This window comes from Gopherus flavomarginatus, chromosome 16 (genome assembly GCF_025201925.1).
Source record: "Gopherus flavomarginatus isolate rGopFla2 chromosome 16, rGopFla2.mat.asm, whole genome shotgun sequence".
NCBI lineage: Eukaryota > Metazoa > Chordata > Testudines > Testudinidae > Gopherus > Gopherus flavomarginatus.
In genome coordinates, this window is record NC_066632.1 from 17,338,600 (window position 1) to 17,358,128 (window position 19,529).

Sequence of the window (19,529 nt, forward strand, 5' to 3'; positions counted from 1 at the left end):
TAATCGGGTAAAGAATGTGAGAGAAGCCAAACATCAAAAATTAAGATGTTTGTACACTAATGTGAGGAGCCTAGGTAACAAAATGGAGGAACTAGAGCTATTGGTGCAGGAAATGAAACCAGATATTACAGGGATAACAGAAACATGGTGGAATAGTAGTCATGACTAGAGTACAGGTATTGAAGGGTATCTGCTGGTTAGGAAAGACAGAAATAAAGGCAAAGGTGGTGGATTAGCATTGTACATCAATGATGAGGTAGACTGTAAAAAAATAAGAAGGGGTGGAATGGATAAGACAGAGTCTGTCTGGGCAAAAATCACATTGGGGAAGAAAGCTACCAGAGCCTCCCCTGGGATAGTGCTTGGGGTGTGCTATAGACCACCAGGATCTGATTTGGATATGGACAGAGACCTCTAATGTTTTTAATGAAGTATATACTAATGGGAATTGTGTGATCATGGGAGACTTAAAATCCCAGATATTGATTGGAGGACAAGTGCTAGTAATAATCATAGGGCTCAGATTTTTCTGGATGTGATAGCTGATGGATTCCTTCACCAAGTAGTTGCTGAACCAACAAGATGGGATGCCATTTTAGATTTGGTTTTGGTGAGTAGTGAGGACCTCACAGAAGAAATGGTTGTAGGGGACAATCTTGGTTTGAGCGATCATGTGCTAATTCAGTTCAAACTAAACGGAAGGATGAACAAAAATAGATATGTGACTAGGGTTTTTTATTTCAAAAGGGCTAACTTTAAAAAATTAAGGAAATTAGTTAGGGAAGTGGATTGGACTGAAGAACTTATGGATCTAACGGCGGAGGAGGCTTGGAATTATTTCAAGTCAAAGTTGCAGAAACTATCAGAAGCCTGCATCCCAAGAAAGGGGAAAAAATTCATAGGCAAGAGTTGTAGATCAAGCATCTCAGAGAGATGATTAAGAAAAAGCAAAAAGCCTACAAAGAGTGGAAGATGGGAGGGATCAGCAAGGAAAGTTACTTTATTGAGGTCAGAACATGTAGGGATAAAGTGAGAAAGGCCAAAAGCCACGTAGAGTTGGACCTTGCAAAGGGAATTAAAACCAACAGTAAAAGGTTCTATAGCCATATATATAAGAAAACAAAAGAAAGAAAAGTGGGACCGCTATACACTGAGAATGGAGTGGAGGTTAACAATAATCTAGGCATGGCCCAATATCTAAACAAATACTTTGCCTCAGTTTTTAATGAGGAGCTTAGGGATAATAGGATGACGACAAATGGGAATGAGGATATGGAGGTAGATATTACCACATCTGAGGTAGAACCAAACTCAAACATTTTAAGGGACTAAATCGGGGGGCCCAGATAATCTTCATCCAAGAATATTAAAGGAACTGGCACATGATATTGCAAGCCCATTAGCAAGAATTTTTTACCGAATTTGTAAACTCAGGGGTTGTACCGTACAACTGGAGAATTGCTAACATAGTTCCTATTTTTGAGAAAAGGGGGAAAAAAAAAGTGACTCAGGTAACTACAGGCCTGTTAGTTTGACATCTGTAGTATGCAAGGTCTTGGAAACATTTTTTGAAGAAGTTAAGGACATTGAGATCAATGGTAAGTGGGACAAAATACAACACGGTTTTACAAAAGGTAGATCATGCCAAACCAACCTGATCTCCTTCTTTGAGAAGGTAACAGATTTTTTAGACAAAGGAAAAGCAGTGGATCTAATTTACCTCGATTTCAGTAAGGCATTTGATACAGTTCCACATGGGGAATTATTAGCTAAATTGGAAAAGATAGGGATCAATACGAAAACTGAAAGGTGGATAAAGAACTGGTTAAAGAGGAGATTACAACAGGTCATACTGAAAGGTGAACTGTCAGGCTAGAGGAAAGTTACTAGTGGAGTTCCTCAGGGATCGGGTTTGGGATCAATCTTATTTAATCTTTTTATTACTGACCTTGGTACAAAAAGTGGGAATGTGCTAATAAAGTTTGTGGATGACACAAAGCTGGGAGGTATTGCCAATACAGAGAAGGACCGGGATATCATACAGGAAGATCTGGATGACCTTGTAAACTGGAGTAATAGGATGAAATTTAATAGTGAAAGTGCAAGGTCATGCATTTAGGAATTGATAAGAATTTGTGTTATAAACCGGGGACACATCAGTTGAAAGTAACAGAGGAGGAGAAAGATCTCGGAGTATTGGTTGATCACAGGATGACTATGAGCCACCAAAAGAACAGGAGTACTTGTGGCCCTTAGAGACTAACAAATTTATTTCAGCTTGAACTTTCATGAGCTACAGCTCATTTCTTCGGACGCATAGAATGGAACACACAGACAGGAGATATTTATACATACAGAGAACATGAAAAGGTGGAAGTATGCATACCAACAGGAAGAGTAATCAATTGAGATGAGCTATCATTAGCAGGAGAAAAAAAAAACTTTTGAAGTGATAATTGAGACGACCCATAGAAGGTGTGAGGAGAACTTAACATAGGGAAATAGATTCAACTAGTGCAATGATCCAACCATTCCCAGTCTCTGTTTAAACCTAAGTTAATTGTATCTAATTTGCATATTAATTCGAGTTCAGTCATCTCTTTTTGGAGTCTGTTTTTGAAGTTTTTTTTTGTTGAAAAATTGCCACCTTCAAGTCTCTCACTGAGTGGTTAGAGAGGTTGAAGTGTTCTCCCACTGGTCTTTGAACGTTATGATTCCTGATGTCAGATTTGTGTTCATTTATTCTTTTGCGTAGAGACTGTCCGGTTTGGCCAGTGTACATGGCAGAGGGGCATTGCTGGCACATGATGGCATATATATCAAGTTGGTAGATGTGCAGGTGATATATACGCCATCGTGTGCCAGCAATGCCCCTCTGCCATGTACACTGGCCAAACCGGACAGTCTCTACGCAAAAGAATAAATGGACACAAATCTGACATCAGGAATCATAACATCATAAACCAGACACTAGGAAGTTTAGACTTGAAATTAGACGAAGGTTTCTAAGCATCAGAGGAGTGAAGTTCTGGAACAACCTTCCAAGGGGAGCAGTGGAGGCAAAAGACATACCTGTCTTCAAGACTAAGTTTGATAAGTTTATGGAGGGGATGGTATGATGGGATAGCCTAATTTTGGCAATTAACTGATCTTTGACTATTAGCAGTAAATATGCCCAGTGGCCTGTGATGGGATGTTAGATGGGGTGGAATCTGAGTTACTACAGAGAATTATTTTCTGGGTGTCGGGCTGCTGAGTCTTGCCCACATGCTCAGGGTTTAGCTGATCGCCATATTTGGGGTCGGGAAGGAATTTTCCTCCAGGGCAGATTGGCAGAGGCTGTGGGGGGGTTTTCGCCTTCCTCTGCACCATGGGCATGGTGCACGGGTCACTTGCTGGAGGATTCTCTGCACCCTGAAGTCTTTAAACCATGATTTGAGGACTTCAGTAGCTCAGACATAGGTTAGGGGTTTGTTACAGGAGTGAGTGGGAGAGATTGTGGCCTGCGTTGTGAAGGAGGTCAGACTAGACTATCATAATGGTCCCTTCTGACCTTAAAATCTATGATAGGTGCCATCATACCAGTGCAGAACATGGATTAGCTGCAATGATAACCATGGCCAAAACAGTCAACACCATTTGATTTTAACCAGAGTTTCTGAACCCTTACTGCAAAATCCCTAGTACACAGGAATCTTCCTGCTGGGTTAGGCTGTGAAAGATTCAATAGGTGGGAATCGCCCTAGGTGGGCTCCCAAATTCCTATCCAGACCCAGAGTAGGACACTGGATCTGCTACAAAGAGTGTGCATTTCAGAGAAAGGAGCAGGACTTGTCACCAAAAAAGTTGTGAACTGCCTTTATCTTAAATCATAGTATCGCAGATTAGGATTGGAAGACACCTCAGCAGGTCATCTAGTCCAACCCCCCTGCTCAAAGCAGGACCAACACCAACTAAAATCATCCCAGACAGGGCTTTGTCAAGCAGAGCCCTTAAAAACCTCCACCATCTCCCTAGGTAATCCATTCCACAGCTTCACCACCCTCCTCGTGAAATAGTGTTTCCTAATATCCAACCTAGACCTCCTGAACTGCAACTTGAGACCATTGCTTCTTGCTCTGTCATCTGCTACCACAGAGAATAGCTGAGATCCATTCTCTTTGGAACCCCTGTTCATGTAGTTGAAGGCTGCTATCAAATCCCCCCCTCACTCTTCTCTTCTGCAGACTAAACAAGCCCAGTTCCCTCAGCCTCTTCTCGTGAGTCATGTGCCCCAGCCCCCTGATCATTTCCGCTGCACTCCGCTGGACTGTCCTCATCCTTTCTCTAGTGGGGATCCCAAAACTGGACACAATACTCCAGATGGGGCCTTACCAGTGCCGAACAGAGGGGAATAATCACTTCCCTCGATCTGCTGGCAATGCTCATACTAATGCAGCCCAATATGCCGTTAGCCTTCTTGGCTACAAAGGTACACTGTTGACTCATATGGAGCTCTCATCCACTGTAATCGCCGCGTCCTTTTCTGCAGAACTGCTGCTTACCCAGTCTGTCCTCAGCCTGAAGCAGTGCATGAGATTCTTCTGTCCTAAGTGCAGGACTCTGCACTTGTCCTTGCTGAACCTCATCATTTTTCTTTTGGCCCAATCCTCCAATTTGTCTAGATCACTCTAGATCCTATCCCTAACCTCAGAACATGCTGAGGGTGCAATCCATCCCATTATCCAGATCATTAGTAAAGATGGTTAGGGGTATGGAACGGCTTCCATTTGAGGAGAGATTAAGACGACTGAGACTTTTCAGTTCAGAAAAGAGACGGCTAAGGGGAGATATGATTGAGGTCTATAAAATCATGACTCGTGTAGAGAAAATAGATAAGTGTTTACTACTTCTCATAACACATTAATAGTCAGCAGGTTTAAAACAAATAAAAGTATTTCTTCATACAACATATACAACCTGTGGAACTCCTTGCCAGAGGATGTTGTGAAGGCCAAGACCATAACAGGGCTCAGAAAAGAACTAGATAAATTAATGAAGGATAGGTCCAACAATGGCTATTAGCCAGGATGGGCAGGAATGGTGTCCCTAGCCTCTGTTTGCCAGAAGCTGGGAATGAGCAACGGGATGGATAAAAAACTTGATGATTACCTGTTCTGTTCATTCCCTCTGGGGCACCTGGCACTGGCCACTGTTGGAAGACAGGAGGGAGGGGGCGAGGGATAACTCAGTGATTTGAGTACTGGCCTGCTAAACCCAGGGTTGTGAGTTCAATCCTTGAGGGGGCCACTTAGGGATCTGGTCCTGCTAGTGAAGGCAGGAGGCTGGACTCGATGACCTTTCAAGGTCCCTTCCAGATCTGGGAGATAGGTATATCTCCAATTAAAAAAAAAAGCCAAGTAAAATGGTCCAAAAAGAAGAAGAAAAATAAATAGAAGCAATCCAGAAAGGGAAATATCCCTTTGGTATGAGTGGCAGAGAATCCAAGATAGCAACCCAGGCATACAAGGTGCTTCCAGGGGATCCTTTCGTCCCTCATCACATTTCTGATGGTCAAGCAGAAATAAGGTTACCAGATAGCAACTGTGAAAAAATGGGGTGGGAGGTAATAGGTGCCTATATTAGAAAACCCCCCAAAAAACGGGACTGTCCCTTTAAAAATGGGACATCTGGTCACCTTAAGAAGAAACCTAGTCTCAGCTGCATGCATATTTAGGTTACATGAACACAATTAACACTTCCTGCCACTGATCTACTGCTTCTAAACTCTCCATCTTCCTCTCCTCCCTCAGGTCGGCCCATCCCATGTGTTTCCATGTCTGTTAGCCGAAAACGGGGTCTTGTTGTTCCAGATTCACCTCCCCAGGATTATTCTTGCATCTCACAGCTCAACAAGAGAGGACATCTCAGGTATGCTGGAAATGTCAGGAACCTGAACAGCCCACCTTCTGAGAGCTAATTGCTCCTTATAGTCTTATCCTGGGTGACAGAAGCCCTGATCCAACTGCACTTAAAGTATAAGAGAGGACTACCAAAGACTTCCAGAGGAGCAGAATTAGGTCCACAGAGAGTACCACTATAATCAGGACACTAGATGGAATCCATTCCAAGAGGGCACCAACATCCATTGCTGGATACTCTCTTTATTCCATTGCATGAAAAGAATGGGATTTCTCTGCTTGCCTCACAATGGGGCAGAACTCCCTGGCTATTTCTTTTCATTCAGAAGCTATCATGGACAAGTTCTAGACAGGGATTCGGCATGTTTCAGTCTCTATAGTCATTCAGTACCAGGTATCCACTGCCAGATCTCAACCACAGTCTGGATGGACAACTGGGGTAAAAAGGGGATTCAACTGCAAGATTGTTGTGAAGATCCACTGCAGCACTATGAGATCTGTGCATGGAAAGGTTTACCTAAGCCTTCAGAGAAGGAAAGGGAAGAATAAGTTATCTTATTAGATCTCCTTGGGCAATTTAAGAAAGAAGAATTAAATTAGCTAAATTGGAATTTAGCCAACATCTTTCCTCGGCAAAAAGTGCAACAACATTTAAATGACCACAAACGATCAAGGCCTTGGTTTTAAGTCTTCTCCAGAAGGCATGTATATTATCTAAATATTATGTATATTATACACACATTCAATATTAGGCCTCTCCATGCTGTTTTCAATATGAAGAAACTACCCCACCTAGAAGGACAGAGCAAAACTCATCCGCTATTTCCTTTCTACCATGGGTTTCTTCCCTGGACTCCACCCAATAGACCTCTGCCCACATATGTCAGTAACTCCTTCCAAGAAGCAATTCATTTCTTCTGGCCACTCATTTTGAGCTCATGCCAAGCCACCTTTTGCTTTGTACTGATGGCTGGGCTGAGACCAAGAGCATTCATCACGTGTTCCACATTAAAACATAAGCTCTTTGTAGGAACCTGTTATAGCAAAGCAAATGAGTGCACATGTCTACACTCAGGGTTCCAGAGCCCAGGCTCCAGCCCAAGCCTGGACATCTACATTACAATTTTATAGCCCTTGCAGCCTGAACCCTGTGAGCTTATGTCAGCTGACCCAGGCCAGCCACAGGTGTTTTATTGCAGTGTAGATGTACCCCAAGAGCTACTAGTCTCCTGACTCTTTTTTGTGGAGCTTTAGTCTGTCTCTATTATGAAGCTGAGTACATTTTGGAAGGGTCTGTCATTTGGGAGTAATTATCACATTGGAACAATTCAGGCTTTGGACACATCAAACTGAAATAAACCAAGATCTTTTGTAGACCAAAATCACCTCTCATCTGTGAATGGCAAGGAATTCTGTCGACATTTAACAATTTTTTTTGGTCCCCGAAAGTGTTGAGAATTTAAAAATATTAAAATATAAAAAAGCCTGGAGAGTACCCCATGACAGAATGATCCCTCTATGAGTTATAGTCTGAAATAGTTTTTCAGATATGTGGACTCTCTACTCAGATCCTATTCCACCAGCGCTCCCAGCTATCTCCGTGACACCACTGATTTCCTGAGAAAACTACAATGCATTGGTGATCTTCCAGAAAACACCATCCTAGCCACCATGGATGTGGAGGCTCTCCACACAAACATCCCCCATACAGATGGAATACAAGCTGTAAGGAACAGTATCCCTGATGATGCCACAGCACAATTGGTTGCTGAGCTCTGTGACTCAATTATTTCAAATTTGGTGCAATATATATACCTCCAGACCACTGGCACTGCTATGGGCACCCACATGGCCCCACAATATGTCAATGTTTTTATGGCTGACCTGGAACAATGCTTCCTCAGCTCTCATCAACTCACACCCTTTCTCTACCTACGCTACATTGATGACTTCTTCATCATCTGGAGCCATGGGAAGGAGACTCTGGAAGAATTCCACCATGATTTCAACAGCTTCCACCCCACCATCAACCTCAGCCTGGACAAATATACACGGGAGGTCCACTTCCTAGACACCATGGAACAAATAAGTGACAGTCACGTTAACACCACCCACCCTACACTGAAAACCTACTGACCACTATGCCTACTTTCATGCCTCCAGCTTCCATCGCAGACATACCACATGATCCATCATCTACAGCCAAGCATTGAGGTATAAATGCATTTGCTCCAACCCCTCAGATAGTAACTGACACCTATAAGATCTTCACCAAGCATTCTCAAAACTACAATATCCGCACGAGGAAATAAGGAAACAGATCAACAGAGCCAGATGTATACCCAGAAACCTCCTGCTGCAAGACAAGCCCAAGAAAGAAACCAACAGAACTCCACTGGCCCTCATCTACTGTCCTCAGCTAAAACCTCTCCAACGCAACATCAGTGATCTACAATCAATCCTGGACAGCGATCCGTTGCTTTCACAGGCCTTGGGAGGCAGGCCAATCCTCGGTCACAGACAACCTGCCAATCTTAAGCATATTCTCACCAGCAACCACACACTGCATCATAGTAACTCTAGCTCAGGAACCAATCCATGCAACAAACCTCGATGCCAACTCTGCCCACATATTTACACCAGCGACACCATCACAGGACCTAACCAGATCAGCCATAACATCACTGGTTCATTCACCTGCATGTCCACCAACGTAACATACACCATCATGTGCCAGCAATGCCCCACTGTTACGTACATCGTCCAAACTGGACAATCCCTAAGTAAAAGGATAAATGGACACAAGTCAGATATCAAGAATGGCAATATACAAAAACCTGTAGGAGAACACTTCAACCTCCCTGGACACACTATAGCAGACCTTAAGGTGGCCATCCTATAGCAAAAAAAACTTCAGTACCAGACTTCAAAGAGAAACTGATGAACTTCAGTTCATTTGCAAATTTGACACCATCAGTTCAGGATTAAACAAAGACTGTGAATGGCTAGTCAACCACAAAAGCAGTTTCTCCTCCCTTGGTGTTCACACCTCAACTGCTAGAAGAGGGCCTCATCTTCCCTGACTGAACTAACCTCATTATCTCTAGACTGATTCTTGCCTGCATATTTATACCTGCCTCTGGAAATTTCTACCACATGCATCTGACGAAGTAGATATTCACCCATGAAAGCTTATGCTCCAATACACTTGTTAGTCTATAAGGTGCCACAGGACTCTGTCGCTTTTTACACATCCAGACTAACACGGTAACCCCTCTACGTGTCACCACCTAAATGTGTTTTCTAGGCGAACAATGATAAAAATATATGTATATTGAATCATTACTATGTTCTACTCCTACCCCCACCTCCTCCTTACAAAGTAATCCTATAATCCATACAAGCATTAACACATCTCAGATTAATGCTTCAAATTCCAACAAAATGAAAACTGAGAAAGTGTCCAGCAATATATTTTTGTTCAAGTTTCAAATCTATTAGTAGTCAAACCATTTACTAGATTCCTGTCAAGTGCAGATTAATTAGCTTTTAATATTTGCAACAGCCTACAAGATTGCAGTCAAGGAGTACATCCTGAAAACCTTCATCTACCAATATAAAATGAATTCTTGTTTTGAGGAGGGCTACATGCGTCACATCATTTTTACCCTATTTCTACATGAAAGCACAAATATAAAAGACTCTCTCTACAAACTGTATAACAGACAAGCAAAAATTCTATAGTTCCTTCCAATACACACCACATCAAAGCTCTTTACCATACTAAATAGGGATTCTTAATTTTTTATCCACTGATGACCCCCCAAATCAAGTTCCTTCGCATATGGTGGAGAGGGGAGGGCACCCAGAGCAACAGAGGCAGGGGTACACACACAGAACCCCCAGTTTGAGGGTGGGTTGCAGAGACTAAAATAGAGGGGGATGCGAGGGTGGCATTCAGGGAACTCGTGGGGGAGAAAGAGGGATACAATGAGCTGGAGGTGCATGTTATGAGCCTGACATACAGAAGCAACAAATTCTATGACCCTCTAGTTATATTATGTAGACTGAAATAAGTTTTTACAGTCAATTATTTCATATTTAAAAATACATCAAGCAAAATTTGTTCATAACATTTTACATAAGAAAGTACAACTTTCCCCTATAAAATAGATTAAACTGAATAACTGGAGCAATTTGTATACGGAAGGTCCTTCAAAACCATAACAAATGGAAACAGTTTTTACATTAAGCCTTAGAGTCTGTAGAAAACGAAAGCAGTTCCATGACCCTAAGTTTGAGAATCGTTGCTATACATGCACAGCACTGAACAGGCTGCCACCTTGGGGAAGAAAGGGAGAAATCTGGTGGCCAGCTATCACAGTGCACAGTTGAGGTATGGGTATAAGTGAGAGATTGTCACCACTGATCAAGGCGAACCCCTTATATTTAGACACAAAAGTGTCAGGCAATGCAGGCGTTACAAACCCAATTATAATATTAATTTGTCCAAAATTGCAGAACTGGAAGGCAACATTTTGAACATTCCAAATACAACTGAGTACATCAGAATAAGGCAAATTTCATAACTAGATTAATAGTCTTTTAGCAGTACAGTATTATTGAGTCTGAGTTCTGTGTTACAGACCCTACATCACTAAGGTTAGTACTTTCCCTGCCATCCCTTAACCTCTCTCATTTTATTTAATACAAAACATGTAACCCAGCACATAAGGGCAGTTAATTGCAACCACACTGAGGAAGAAGAAAAAAAAATCTCAAACCTGCAGCAAAAAGTAGCAAAGCTATAAATTCTGGGCTCCCAGCCTAATCCCTGAGACTCTGTACAAGACAACTTCAACTACACAATCTTGAGCTATCCTTTCCTTTGTTTCAACAGAGGATAGGAGAAGCAGGGACTGATGCCCCTCTCATATGCAGAATCCCATGTGCCTTGTCACCCTGGCTGGGTATAAATCTCAATTTCTCTCTCCCGAGCTCATCAGTTGAAAGATGCAGGGGGAAAGGAGGAATCTATGCCAGCTTTATCCTGCTTATTGCCCCCCACATCCTCCAGCTCATCAGCCAGGGATATTGGTACCAACTTCTTTGTTTATTACACACCCTTCAAAGCCTGTGTGAGGGAGAAAGGAGAGAAGATAGCACCATCACCTTCTCCACCCTTTTAATTCCCCACTCCTTCAAGCAATGGTGAGTATGCGAGGAAGCAGTGTAAATTTCTTCCTCCATCCACCGAAGTGATGGTAAGGTAAAGGTATAATCAATTCCACCTTTATTCTCACTGTCTCCATAACTCACAACTGACAGAGATTACCACCAGTGCAGGGTTTCCCCCTCCTTCAATGCTACATACAGGGAAAAGCATGTCAGCTCCTCCTCTAGTTATTATATCCACTCACCAGAGGCCCACTCAATGTTATGTATGGCAGAGTAGTACTTCCAATGCCTCCTCTGGGTTATTAAATCCCACCAGAGCCTGTGCAATGGTGTGGGTGTGTCTCTGTCCCCCACCCCTTGTATATCTTCCCATATGTCCAAAATCCATGTAATGCAAGATGGGTGATGGTGTATGTGAGGGGCGTCAGTGGTTGATCCCCCATGCCCCTGGCAGGCCCCAGGCAATTCTGTTATGTGGTGTGTGTGGACTGGTGAGTGCCAGCTCTGCCCACACAGTACTTCACAATGCAGCTGAGGTATGTATGGGGTGTGTGTCAGTGCCAGACACACCCCCACCAAGCTCCATAACACACTGTGTGGTGAGTAACAGGCCCCCTGTAATGCTGTGCAGTAGGGGTATGGGGTCAGTGCCCCACCAGGCCCCACGCTGTACGGTAGGGGAACGGGTTCTGCACCAGCACCCCACCAGACTCCATACCTGTCCCCCTGCAGGCCCATACTATGCCATGCACCAGAGGCTCACAGCCAGCGCTGTGCCATGCAGCAGGGGGTCAGGGCCCCTCCCCCCATAGGGCCCGTGCCAACCCCCGTACTGTGCCATGCAGTACAGTGGGGGGGGGGGCAGTGGCACCAAAGGCCACGGCATGGCATGCAGCAGGGGATCGGGATCAGGGCCAGCCCCACCCCCGGTGCCCAGGCCATGTTTGCGGTAGTGTCTCAGGATCAGTGCCGGCTCCAATCCCCTCAGGCCCTGTGCCAGGCGGCAGGGGTCCCGGTCAGTGGCGGCGGCGGCGGCAGACCCCCTGCAGGGCTATGGGTCGGGGTCAGAACCCGCCCGACGACCCCCACGAGCCCGATGCTCACGAGGCGGGTGGAAAGTGACGGTCAGGCCCCTTCCACCGTCACCCCGGCCCCACGGAGGGGGCAGCGCGCAGTAAGGAGCGAGCGACTGGGCCAACCCTCCGCCGGGCGCGGGGGAGAGAGCTCGGAGTAGGCCCCGAGGCCGCCGTGAGGGACAGGAGAGGAGGGGCAGCGCCGACCCCCCCCTCACAAACGGGGGCCGCCGCCATCTTGCACCCAGCCGACCCGCTCCCCGAGGGCCCGGCCCCCGCAGCCTCACCTGAGTAGCTCATGACAGCAGCTCCACGTCCCGCTCTCACCTCACACACCCACCACCAGCCCGCGGCTGCCTCCTGCGACAGACGGCAACGGCCGCTGCCCAGCCCCGCCTCCCGACCGCATTGGACGCGCTGCTCCGCCCTCCCGCAAGTCATTGGTGGCCGGGGCTGCCACGCCCGCCCTATTCTCCTCCCACTGGGGAAATTTCCCGCCGGGCTCTGTTGCCGTTAGAAGAACAAAGCCATCAATCAAAATCACTCTCACTTTCCATAGGCTAGAGAGATGTAAATCAAGAGCCGCTTCAACGGCGAAAGGTGGACATGAACGTCAATCGAAAAGATTTTAACAGCTCATTGGTCAAGATATTTGTCAGTCATTAGACGCCAAGGCAAGGAGGGGGGATTGGGTAAGAGAACTGTCGATCACGAGGCAGAGTCAAGGCGATATCCTGCTCTCTGGTTGGTCAGAAGTAGGCAGGCTAGGTTGGCTTGGGTGTACACAGCGGGGAGGCCATGCATGGCCCCTTCTTAGGGCGAGGTCTCAGCCCAGGCTGGCTAGCCTACGGTGCCTCTGCAGGCACATGGGGCAATGCAGCTGTCAAAGCCTTCGTGTCGGGCTACCTGGCGCGTTCTCCCGGCGCCGGGCACTACCCCCAGGTGCTCGCCCCACGAGGCTGCCCGAGGCCTGAGCCGGGTTCCCGAGCTGTGGAGCGCAGCCGGCTGGAACCTGGTCGAGCCCAGGCCGGCCCCGAGGGTGGCGGCGCCTGACCCTACGGGGTGGGACACAGCGGAGTTAGCGGAACATTCAACAGCTGAGCACTGAGGTGTCTGCCCTGGAGCTGGGGCAGGATCTCCAGCGCGGCAGCTGCACGCCACGAACAGGGACTGGGCTGTGCTGGGGAGGGCACCACAGCCAGAGCCGGCTCCAGGCACCAGCTAAAAAAGCAGGTGCTTGGGGCGGCCAGTACCAAGGGGTGGTATGTCCGGGTCTTTTGAGGGAATTTGGCGGCAGATCCCTCAGTCTCTCTCAGAGCGAAGGACCTGCTGCCAAAGAGTGGAGTGGCACAATCGCGCTGCCAGGGCTTTTTGTTTGTTTGGCCACTTGGGGTGGCAGAAAACCTGGAGCTGGCCCTGACCACAGCGGGCCAGGGGAGGCTCGGTGCCGCTCTCTGCACTTCATATGCAGCTGGCAGTGTGCTGAGGAGCAGCCTGGGTCCAGGCTACGGAGCCATCTTCCCCCACTTGGCCATCAATGGGCCTTGCTGAGTGGGGCCCTGCCACCTGTTCCCCTGCAAAGTCAGACGTGGGTCCTGCAGTCCAGGCTGTGGCTCCTCTTCCCTCCACAAAGCTATCATTGGGCCCCACATACCGAAACCCAGACGTACTTTCCCTCACCAAGCCATTGATAGGCTCTGCTGGCCCAGACCTACCTCCACTTTCCCCTGCCAAGCCAGCTGTGGGCCCCACATACCTGGGCCCAGTACCACGTTCCCCTGCCGAGCCATCAATGGGCCTTTATCCCCCCTCATTCTAGGTCTGAGAATGCCTGTGTCTCCTTAGCCTGGGCCTTGGCCTTCCCCACAGGCAATGCCCACCTGCCCGTTCTGAGGTGGGCCATGCTCCCTCCCACCCACAGGGCAGAGACTCATCCGGAGACCAAACCAAGGGTGGCTCCTTGTTCAGAGGGGTAACCCAAAGGGAAAGGCAGGCCAAGAGTCAGGGAACAAGAGTGACAAAAAACAGGACTTTCAGTGTCTTGGGAACAAGTATCAGAGGGGTAGCCGTGTTAGTCTGGATCTGTAAAAGCAGCAACGAGTCCTGTGGCACCTTATAGACTAACAGACGTTTTGGAGCATGAGCTTTCGTTTTGGAGCATGAGCATGAGCTTTTGTGGGTGAATACCCACTTCATCAGATGCACATGCATCTGACGAAGTGGGTATTCACCACGAAAGCTCATGCTCCAAAACATCTGTTAGTCTATAAGGTGCCACAGGACTCGTTGCTGCTTTTAATGTCTTGGGAAGACGTACAGATTTCCCAGGACAGCTATTTCAAAAAATGGACAATCCTGGGCAGGTGGCAACTCTTGCTCTGATTGAGCATGGTAAAAACAGCAGTGTAGCTATAGCAGGACAGTTTAGCTGCCCTACATACATACCCAAGGTTTCAGATGGGATTGTACTTGAGGTGGCTAACCAGACCCGTGCCTGTGCAGCTGCAGCTACGCTGCTTGGCACACACCTTCCTCCTGCATTCTGTCTGTCAGTGTCTATGTAGACAGCCTGCCTGTATGAGGTTGAAAGAATGCATAAGTTAGACCCCCTTAGACTTACCTTATAACAGGTGGTGCAGTCCCCCTCGGTGCACTGGAGGTTGGTCCTGACTAGTATCACCAGTATTGGAGATCCAGGAGACTATAATCAGAGGGACTGGCTAGACCCCTGGGCTCCACCCCTCGCATCCCCCAGTGTATGCTCCAGGTGAGGGCAGCCTTACTACCTGTCTCTCATGCTTTCCTTGACCGGGCCCTATGGGAGGGTGCTCTCTGTCCACCCCTCATTTCTGGCCCTCCAGAGCTCACCATCAGGCCCCTGTCCCTGGAAGCCTCCCTGGCTGCATCACCTCAGCAGCCTGTGAGACCTGTGAACTGCGCCCAGGAAACAGCTGCTCCACACCCATCACTTCCTTACCCTCGTCTCTTGTCCCAACAGCCGGGACCTCCTACCACCCATGGAAGGTGAGGAATGCCAGTTGGCCAGTCTGCATTCCATCCTGGTCCCGCTGCCCACCTGGCATATTAGTTGGCAGCTCTTTCACAGAGCCCTGAGCACATGTGGTTCACCACCTCCCCTGACACCTGCTCCTTCTGCGTTGAGGGGAAGATCCTGGCAAACATCTACCTAGATTTGCAGGTTGCAGCCCCTTTTCTGTCTCTCCCAGAACCTCCTCCTCACATTCTAATCATACTTTCCCCCCTCATCTCCTGATATAAGCATACCCCACCTGTGGCCCCACAAAGTCGTGAGACCTCCTCACATCAACCTCCTCCTGGCGTCGGCCATACCAGGAGGAGAAAGCTAGATGTGCAAGTGGCCTGTTACTGTGGGACCTATTTCCGATTGTCCCTGAAGTCACATCTCTGGGCAGACTTCCTCTGGGCCATATCCACTGGTTCCCTGGATGCCTTAAGAAGCAGTGGGTGCTGTCCAGCGTTCTCTTCTTGGTGTCATCCTCTGGAGCCCTGCTTTTGACTCTGTGACCCTCGCTCCTGTCCCTGTTTTTTCATTTGTTGTCTCCCACATTCAGTTGAAACCTGGGTCTGGTAGCTCTTCTCCTTATGCTAGGAAGGGGCTGTTGGTTGTGGGTGGGCTTCCCCCAGAGCCTCAGTAGGTGCAGCTACAGTAACTCCTCACTTAAAGTCATCTCAGTTAACATAGTTTCGTTGCTGATCAATTAGGGAACATGCATGTTTAAAGTTGTGCAGTACTCCCCCTTATAACATTGTTTAGCAGCTGCCTCCTTTGTCCATTGCTTGGGGGGATTAGAACCAGGGTGGGACGGCAGCCTCCCTCCTCCCACCCCGCATCAGCTCCCCTAAATTCCCTGTAAGGTATGTGGCTCCACAACTGTCCAGCAGCAGTTCAGCTGTCCCTCCCCCAACTGCTGTGCCCTCTCCCTTGGAGATGCTCCCGGGAGTTTCTGGCTTGCTGGGGAAGGGAGAAACAGGGGTACTGATATCAGGATGTCCCCCTGCTCCTGCGCCCCCCTCCCCCCGTGCGCCCCTCTCCACAACGCACAGGGTGACACGGCTCAGGGACAGAAAGGAGGAAGCTGTTGCTTCCTGTCTGATCTGCTTAAAAGAGCAGTATACTTGAAGTGGGGTCAGTATACATAAAGGGGCAATGCACATCTCGCACCCCCCAGCACTTTGGAAAGTCAGCATCTGTGAAGCTGTGCATATACTGTCAGGAGGAAGGAGTGGGGCACTCCAGCTGGAGAGCGTGGGCTCATCATCATGTTCAGTTTTTGCCTGGAAGGGTTTGCGGCCACTGCCCTGCATCTATTGTGTTTCCTTCCTCCTGCCTCAGTCCATGCTGCCTTTTAGAATGTGAGGCTACATTAACAGCAGCCTATTAACCCTTGAGGGCTCAGCCAGGTGCTAGTTCATCATTTAGCAGCAAGGCACTCTCTGGGAAATATTCCACCCTCTTGCTCCACCACCTCAACCAAGCTTCACACTCATGCATTGCTGTGTACAATATTAAATTGTTTGTTTAAAATTTATACTGTATATGTATATAATATCTTTTGTCTGGTGAAAAAAATTTCCCTGGAACCTAACCCCCCCCATTTACATTAATTCTTATTGGGAAATTGGATTCACTTAATATCATTCCACATAAAGTCACATTTTTCAGGAACATAACTACATTAAATGAGGAGTTACTGTATATTGCTATTTTTACCATGAATTAGTGTGGGTATGTCTACTTGAGCTTGAAATTACACCTCCAGCTCCCATATAGACCTACCCAATCCCTCTGCACTAATCCAATCACTCTGCAGCTCCCAATTTTATTTCATACAGTAGCTGCTCTCACTCAAGCTAGCTTAACTCCAGAGGAGTTGGCTTGAGTGAAGACATACCCTCAGAAAGCTCACGTATAAGCAGAGGGACGTTGCGTAGGAGGAAGAAGGTGAAAAGTGAGAGACTGAAGGAGCTCACTTTATGTAACTTATCAAAGGTAAGGGTGACCTGATCACAGTCTATAAGCACATCGCAGGGGATATTTCTGACAGAAGAGGGCAGACTGAAATGCAGTAGCTGGGAGCTAAAGCTATCCAATTCATGCTAGAAATAAAATGCAAATGTCTAATTGGGAGGTGAATTAACTATTAGAATAACTAACCCCCGGATAGGGTGGATTCTCTACCACTTGGAGACTTTTAATCAATGATTATGGGTGAAGAATGCGCTGCTATTGCAAAAAAGACCAATGTCATTCTGGGGTCTATTAGTAGGAATGTTATATATAAGACGTGGGAGCCAATTGCTCCATTCTGTCTGACCCTTGTGAGGTCTCAGTTGGTGTACTCTGTACAGTCTTTAGAAGTAGACAAATTGGAGAGACCAGAGAGCAACAAAAATGATCAGAGCATTAGAAAATATAACCTGTGAGGAAAGGTTGAAAGAATTGGGCATGTTTAGTCTAGAGAAGACTGAGGGGGAACACAACAACGGTCTTCAAATATATAAAATCTTATGAAGAGGACAATGTCATCTGTTTTCCATGAGCACCAAGGGTAGGACAAGAAGGAATCAGGTTAATCTGCAGCAACGGAGATTAAGATTAGCTAGAAAGCAAAATGTTCTAACTTCAAGTACAAAAAATGATTAGGGGGCTGGAGCACATGAGTTATGAGGAGAGGCTGAGGGAACTGGGATTGTTTAGTCTGCAAGAGAGAAGAATAAGGCGGGATTTGATAGCTGCTTTCAACTACCTGAAAGGGGGTTCCAAAGAGGCTGGATCTAGACTGTTCTCAATACCAGATGACAGAACAAGGAGTAATGGTCTCAAGTTGCAGTAGGGGAGGTTTAGGTTGGATATTAGGAAGGAGGGTGGTGAAGCACTGGAATGAGTTACCTAGGGAGGTGGTGGAATCTCCTTCCTTGCTGGTTTTTAAGGTCAGACTTGACAAAGCCCTGGCTGGGATGATTTAGCTGAGGATTGGTCCTACTTTGAGGGAGTTGGACTAGATGACCTCCTGAGGTCTCTTCCAACCCTGATATTCTATGATTCTATGAACAGGTTACTGAGGAAGGTTATGAGTTTTTAAGAAAAGGTTAGACAAACACCTCCTGGGTTGGTCTAAGTACACTTAATCCTGCCTCAGCATGGGCAGCTGGACCAGATGACCTGCAGAGGTCCTTTCCATCCCTACATTTCTATGATTGTTTTCTTAACATGAGTTGGTTACTACTTCCAGTGCACCTCCAATAGTGGCAGCACCAGTGTACACTGGCTTCAGGTTTAGATGACACAGTAATTAAAATGCTAATGCCTGTCACCATCCATCACTGCAAAAACTACAGGAATACCATGTCCAGTTCAGGTGCCCACAATTCAAGAAGGATATTGACAAACTGGAAAGGGTTCAAAGAAGAACCACAAGAATGATTAAAGGATTAGAAAACATGCCTTATAGCAGGGGTTCTCAAACTGGGTTCAGGACCCCTCAGGGGGTCGCAAGATTATTACATGGGGGTCACGAGCTGTTAGCCTCCACCCCAAACCCCACTTTGCCTCCAGTATTTATAATGGTGTTAAATATATTAAAAAGGTGTTTTTAATTTATAAGTGGGGTCGCACTCCGAAGTTTGCTATGTGGAAGATGCCACCGGCACAAAAGTTAAGAGAACCACTGCCTTATAGTGATTGCACTCCTTGAGTCTATCTATTTTGCTTAACAAAGAGAAGGTTAAGGGGTGACTTGATTACAATCTATAAGTACCTATATGGGAAACTTTTTATTAATGGGCTCTACAATCTATCAGAGAAAGGTCTAACACCATCCAATGTCTGGTACTTCAAGCAAGACAAATTCAGACTGGAAATAATGCATTAATTTTTGAGAGAGAGAGAGAAAATTAACAGTTTATCATGGGTTGTGGTAGATTCTCCATCACTGATGATTTTTAAATCAAGACTGGATGTTTTTCTAAAAGCTGTGCTGGAAGAATTATTTCAGGGAAATTGTATGGCTTGTGTTAAACAGGAGGTCAGATTAGATGATCACAATGGTCCCTTCTGGCCTTAGAATCTATGAAATGGAGGAAATTTTAAGAACATTCTAGTCTTGACAAGGTGGGATGGAAACAGCTGTAAAGCCAGTCTATGAGCAAATGCCATGGGATCTTAGACTAAATATTGCCCCCTGAAAAGAGCAGCTGCATCTTCAATGATCACAAGAAAAACTTTTGTGGGAACACCGATCGGAGAACCCATAATAAATCACAGCTGCAGGCTAGACAGACACACAACTATTATAAGACACAGCATCTGAAATGGGACACTAGGATGGAAAATGGG

At 46.6% G+C, this 19,529-nt stretch overlaps 1 protein-coding gene and 1 long non-coding RNA gene across 6 annotated transcripts in view; one reads left to right on the forward strand and one right to left on the reverse strand.

The window, feature by feature from the left end:
- AKAP8L (A-kinase anchoring protein 8 like) overlaps positions 1–19,529 on the reverse strand; it is a 77,588-nt gene that overhangs the window by 32,294 nt on the left and 25,765 nt on the right. Inside the window, exon 1 of one of the 5 annotated variants that reach the window (XM_050925847.1) lies at positions 12,439–12,592. The exons of 3 other annotated variants lie outside the window; for them this stretch is intronic. In XM_050925847.1, the coding sequence (XP_050781804.1) occupies positions 12,439–12,592 (154 nt within the window). Of the gene's footprint in view, positions 1–12,438; positions 12,593–19,529 lie in introns of those variants that run through there. One more of the 5 variants, XM_050925850.1, reaches the window with a different exon arrangement.
- LOC127035768 (uncharacterized) overlaps positions 13,784–19,529 on the forward strand; it is a 35,674-nt gene continuing 29,928 nt past the window's right edge. The window contains exon 1 of the long non-coding RNA XR_007769936.1: positions 13,784–13,916. This is a non-coding gene — a long non-coding RNA (uncharacterized LOC127035768). The remainder of the gene's footprint in view (positions 13,917–19,529) is intronic.